This window comes from Lipotes vexillifer, unplaced genomic scaffold (assembly GCF_000442215.2).
Source record: "Lipotes vexillifer unplaced genomic scaffold, Lipotes_vexillifer_v1.1 scaffold149, whole genome shotgun sequence".
NCBI lineage: Eukaryota > Metazoa > Chordata > Mammalia > Artiodactyla > Lipotidae > Lipotes > Lipotes vexillifer.
In genome coordinates, this window is record NW_006779962.1 from 2275762 (window position 1) to 2281999 (window position 6238).

At 44.1% G+C, this 6238-nt stretch overlaps 1 protein-coding gene across 1 annotated transcript in view; it reads left to right on the top strand.

The window, feature by feature from the left end:
- The window catches only part of TTF1 (transcription termination factor 1), a 23055-nt gene that overhangs the window by 11447 nt on the left and 5370 nt on the right, over positions 1-6238 (top strand). The window contains exons 6-8 of the mRNA XM_007453111.1: positions 841-1075; positions 4394-4483; positions 6074-6139. Coding sequence (XP_007453173.1) covers positions 841-1075; positions 4394-4483; positions 6074-6139 — 391 coding nt within the window. The remainder of the gene's footprint in view (positions 1-840; positions 1076-4393; positions 4484-6073; positions 6140-6238) is intronic.

Consider the following 6238-nt stretch of genomic DNA (forward strand, 5'->3'; position numbering starts at 1 on the left):
GGCGGACTCTCAACCACTGCGCCACCAGGGAAGCCCCGGATTCTTAACCACTGCTCCACCAGGGAAGTCCATAACTGATAGTTTTATGTTTGTGTAATTGAGATGTTGCCCATTGTCTTCTGAAAAGTGTCTGATTTATCTTTTTGTTTTTAAAAACTTTATTTTGGGACTTCCCTGGTGGTCCAGTGGTAAAGAATCCTCCTTCAGATGCAGGGGACACTGGCCGGGGAACTAAGATCCCACATACCGCGGGGCAGCTAAGCCCGCTCTCTACAACTGCTGAGCTCACGCGCCCTGTAGCCCGTGTACCGCAAACTACAGGGGCCGTGCACCACAACTAGAGAGAGAAAACTCACACGCCACAAGTAGAGGGGAGCCCGTGCACCACAACAAAGAGCCTGCGCTGCAACAAAAGATCCCACATGCCTCAACAAAGATCCCATGTGCCGCAACTAAGACCCAACGCAGCCAAAAAAATAAAGTAAATAAAGAAAAAAAAAAAAAGACTATTTTTCGAGAGCAGTTTTGGGTTCACAGTTAAAGTGAGAGGAAGGTACAAACACTTCCTATTTATCTCCTGCCCTACACATGCACATCACACCCCTATTCTCAACACCCCCCAGCAGAGTGGTCCATTCGTTACAATCCATGAAGCTACCTTGACACATCTTAACCCCCCAGAGTCCACAGTCCACATTAGGGTTCACTCTTGGTGTTGTACCTTCTGTGGGTTTGGAGAGATGTCAAATGACAGATATCCATCATTATCATTTTGTTGTTAATATTGTGTTTGAAAGCAAATAGATGAGCAACTTCAAGACCATCCTTTCATGTCAACAGAAAGAAATCACGGCGCTTGGAGCAAGACGGAGACCCAGAAACTAATTAAGGCTGTCGAAGAGGTGATTCTGAAGAAAATGTCTCCCCAGGAGCTAAACGAGATGGATTCTAAACTCCAAGAGAATCCTGAAGGCCGCCTGTCAGTTGTTCGGGAAAAACTCTACAAAGGCATATCCTGGGTAGAAGTGGAGGCTAAAGTGGAAACCAGGAATTGGATGCAGTGTAAAAGTAAGTGGTAAGTTTGAGGCTTCTTACATAAATTTCAACGAGATGCATTCCCTGCCCCTCTCTCAGCAACTTCCGGAGAGGGGTGGACTGCTGAGGTTACTAAGAATATCTGTAACTACCACGTGGAAGTCCTTACAGTAGGTCAAGAATGATCCTCTCTAATCCACTGCTCCAACCACTTCAATATCAGTAGCTGATTTAAGTTAGCATTTAACCAACCCTGATTCATTGTGTGGCTTCTTTTTTTTTTTTTTAATTAATTTAATTTATTTATTTATTTTTGGCTGTGTTGGGTCTTCATTGCTGTACATGGGCTTCTCTCCGTTGCAGTGTGCAGGCTTCTAACTGTGGTGGCTTCTCTTTGCAGAGCACGGGCTCTAAGCGCTCGGGCTTCAGTAGTTGTGGCACACGGGCTCAGTAGTTGTGGCTTGTGGGCTCTAGGGCACAGGCTCAGTAGTTGTGGCAAACGGGCTTAGCTGCTCTGCGGCATGTGGGATTTTCCCGGACCAGGGATCGGACCCGCGTCCCCTGCATTGGCAGGTGGATTCTTAACCACTGCGCCACCAGGGAAGCCCAGTGTGGCTTCTTCATAAAGGACTTGAACCTTTTTATTCTATTTATTTATTTATTTAATAGAAGTATAGTTGATTTACAACGTTGTGTTAGTTTCTGGTGCACTAAGTGATTCAGTTATGCATATATTTTTTTAAAATTCTTTTCCAATATAACTTATTACAAGATATTGAATCCAGTTTCCTGTGCTGTACAGTAGGACCTTGTTGTTTATCTGTTTTATATATAGTAGTTTGTATCTGCTAATCTGCAATTTCAAATTTATTCCTGCCCCCTTTCCCCTTTGGTAACCATAAGTTTGTTTTCTGTGCCTGTGAGTCTGTTTCTGTTTTGTAAACAACTTGAATCTTCCTAATATTGAATATTGACTTCTGGTTTCTTCACTCTGTCCCTTTCTTCATAAAACAAGGTTGTTACCTATTTATAGCATGAAAAAAAATACAAAATTAACCTCTGAATATTTAGGAGGGAAATCACAAGCGTAGTGATCAGTAATAGCTCCACCTTTTTACTTTTGCTTTCTAATTCAACAGTTCCTCTGTCTTCATCCAAAGCAGGGCAGTCATACTCTTCATCCTAGAACATCTTTAGGTACATCCATCACGAAGAAGTGGTTTCAGTCCAGATCTTGCTGCACGTTCTTTGCCCGATGTAGCTTTTCCCAGCCCTGGAGGGTTTCTGAGCTAACTTTCAGCTGCAACTTTCAGCTGCAGCATGACAGCTTGAAGCAGTGGTTCTACAGCCCACGACCCAGGCCTCCTGCACAAAGGGAGCTTCATCATCTTAACCATTAAAGAAGAATGAAATCCAGAGTGGGCGTGTTGTACGTTAAAAGCAAACTCCTAGATTATACTGTGTATTGTTTATATACCTTACAGTTCTGCTGTAGAGTATTTATTTTACTAGAAGACTACCCTCAGGAAATAAGCTCCAAAGGACAGATAATGTTTAGGGGGGGGAGTGTGTAATATGGAGGAACCAGAGCCCTTTCTACCCCTATATCTTAGACTTGAAAAAGGAGTGGGGGCTTCCCTGGTGGTGCAGTGGTTAAGAATCCGCCTGCCAGTGCAGGGGACATGGGTTCAAAGCCCCGGCCTGGGAAGATCCCACATGCCGCGGAGCAACTAAGCCCGTGCACCACAACTACTGAGCCTGCGCTCTAGAGCCCGCAAGCCACAACTACTGAGCCTGCGTGCCACAACTACTGAAGCCCACCTGCCTAGAGCCCATGCTCTGCAACAAGAGAGGCCACTGCAATGAGAAGCCCGTGCACCGCAATGAAGAGTAGCCCCCGCTCGCCACAACTAAAGAATGCCTGCGTGCAGCAACGAAGACCCAACACAGCCAAAAATAATTAATTAATTAATTAATTTTTAAAAGGAGTGGGTTATAAAGCCTCAGTTGGAAGATGATATGTCAGTGTCTTAAAAGGGAAATGATGAAGGGGAGCCGTGCTTCAGAATCAGCATAATTAAATAACATGCAAGGGTTCTTTTTTTTTTTTTTTTTTTTTTTTTTTTTTTTTTTCTTGCGTTATGCGGGCCTCTCACTGTTGTGGCCTCTCCCATTTGCGGAGCACAGGCTCCGGACGCGCAGGCTCAGTGGCCATGGCTCACGGGCCCAGCCGCTCCGCGGCATGTGGGATCTTCCCGAAACGGGGCACGAACCCGCGTCTCCTGCATCGGCAGGCGGACTCTCAAGCACTGCGCCACCAGGGAAGCCCACAAGGGTTCTTTTTTAATTTGAAGAAAAAAGTAGGAAACTTGAACGCTGAACATAGATTTACTTCATGAAACATTGAAATGGCATCAGTGGGTACATTTCAAACCAGTGAACGTGAGCGGCTATTAGTAAAAACAGTGTCAGTTTCTGTGTGTGTGCATCATGTACCTCCCTTCTCAAGAAAGTAAATGTTACAGCTCATGATCTGTCCATCAAATTGTGACAAATTTCACTCTTCAAGAGAAGCACTTTTGAAATATTTTTAATTGAGCTGCTGCTCTCATGAGGAACTTCAGGGAACCCTTTCCCTCAGCCATGAACTTTGGGCCTTAGAGGAATCATTGAATCATTGATTACTTTACTAAATCTGTGTAATTTGGTGTTTCAGCAGCTATAATGGTAATAAGAGCAATGTCTCTCTGTTTTATAAACAAGCAAAAATAAATTGAGTTTACACAGCGCCCTTTAGCACCTGCGAGCAGGCTTATTCTTTTTTTTCCTCCTTTTTTTTTTAACTGTTTATTATGGAAATTGTGTAACACACACCAGCTTAGAGCTCCTTGTATCCATCATTCATTTTCAATAACCGTCAACTTTCTATCTCTTTATTTACCCTTTCCCACTTTAAAAAAATTAAAAAAGGTATATTCTTTTTTTTTTTTTTTTTTTTTTTTTTTTGCGGTACGCGGGCCTCTCACTGTCGCGGCCATCTCCTGTTGCGGAGCACAGGCTCCGGACGCGCAGGCTCAGCAACCGTGGCTCACGGGCCCAGCCGCTCCGTGGCGTGTGGGATCTTCCCGGACCGGGGCGCGAACCCGTGTCCCCTGCATCGGCAGGCACACTCTCAACCACTGCGCCACCAGGGAAGCCCAAAAAAGGTATATTCTTGATGGTGGTAAATGTTAGCAGTGATGAGTTGCAAAAGTTATAAAGTGGTTCTGAATAAGTACAATTTAAATGAGGAAAACAAAGGACATTTTAATGGAAACTTTACCCCGAAAATAAACTGTTTCTCTTTCTTTCAATGTAGGACGGAAATTCTAACCAAGAGGATGACAAATGGTCGGGACGTATACCGGGGAGTTAATGCCCTACAGGCCAAGATCAACCTCATTGAAAGGTACAGAAATAGAAAGTGACGATATTTTACCTGTTTTTCTCTCTAGCCAAAGAGTAGTTGTTAAACAGCAGAATCTGCAGTAAGATTACCATGGTTCATATTCCTTTTCCAGCACTTCCTACGTGCATGACCTTGGACGTGTTTCCTACCTTTCTAGGTCTTGATTTGTTCATTTTAAATGAGGATGATAATAACAGTACCTGCCTCTTAGTGTTATTGGCAGAAGAAATGAAATAATGCATGTAAAACGTAGCATGCACTCAATACATAGCTAGTTTAGTCTTTAAGGCTTTCGCATAGACATTGCTTACTTCTGTCCATTGGAAAATGGAGGTAAAGACTTTAGGGTGAGCCCTACTGCTCTCTAGCACGCGTTAGTTGGTGTCACTGCTGCTTGGTCTTTAGTTTTGTCTTTGAGTTCCTGGTCCATGCAGAGTCCTCCCTCCCCTGATGGACAGGGAGACATGGACCTGTTTTACAAAGTCAGCGCGTCTAGTGGACCTGGGCTCGTGTCCAATGAGGAACAGCAAAGAGCAGAAGTAACCTTTGGATTCTGGCCGCCCTGTCCAGCTTCATTATTCTTGCGCTCTGTCAGGAAGCCTGCTTCTCCTTCATTGGTGAGCTTCCTCGTTCTCCACGCTGGCCTGGCTGGGGTTGCCTTCCCCTTTTCTCCTCTACCAGAGAGACAACAGAGACTAGCAGAGCCCAGGAGGGCATCTCACGTCAGGCAGGCCTGGGTTCCAATGTGCGTACCGCCTATGAGTCATGAAACCTTGAGCCAATGACTCGAGCTCTCAGCCCTGATTCCTGGCCTGTGGAAAGGACATAATCCCCTAGCTTCATCAGGTGGTGTTGAGGGTAAATGGATTAGTGGGTATCAAGGTCTTAACCCAGTGTCTGTCACATAGTAAGTGCTGAGTACACATGTGTACTAGTCTTGTGTGTCTGCATTGAATGGTGAAGTTGTGTTTTTGTTTGTTTGGTTTTTAATAATTAATTAATTTATTTATTTGGTTGCGCCATGTCTTAGTTGCAGCAGGCGGGCTTCTTAGTTGTGGCATGCAGACTCTTAGTTGCGGCATTCATGTGGGATCTAGTTCCCTGACCAGAGATCGAACCTGGGCGCCCTGCATTGGGAGTGTGGAGTCTTAACCACTGTGCCACCAGGGAAGTCCCTGTTTTTTTTTTTTTAATTGAAGTATAGTTGATTTATAATGTTGTGTTTAACCTTTGCTGTACAGCAAAGTGACTCAGTTATACATTTTTTTTTTCATATTTCATTCTTTTCTATTATGGTTTATCACAGCATATTGAATATAGCTCCTTGTGAAGTTGTGTTTTTTACTAGGCTTGGTGGGAGATGCAAAGGGCTCAGGAGGAGGAAGGGTGATTTTTTGGTCTGTAGCTCACCCCATGCCCTTGGGCTGACCTTGGGTTAGCATGCCAGTGACACTGGGCCTGTGTAACAAGGGAGCTGGAACAGGGGTGAACACGCTGAGGCCTTCCAGCTGTTAATATTCTGTGAGTCCACGAAGATGTCCATCATGTTGATTTTTGGCTTGAAAACTTAATTTTTATTTTTTCTCATAGGTTGTATGAAATAAATGTGGAAGATGTTAATGAAATAGACTGGGAAGACCTTGCTAGCACCATAGGGTAAGGCCATTTGTTTAATATCAAGCTAATGAAAAAATCAGAGAGGAGTTCTAATAAATGACTGCCTCTCAGATTTGAAGAACAGGACTGAAATTCCTG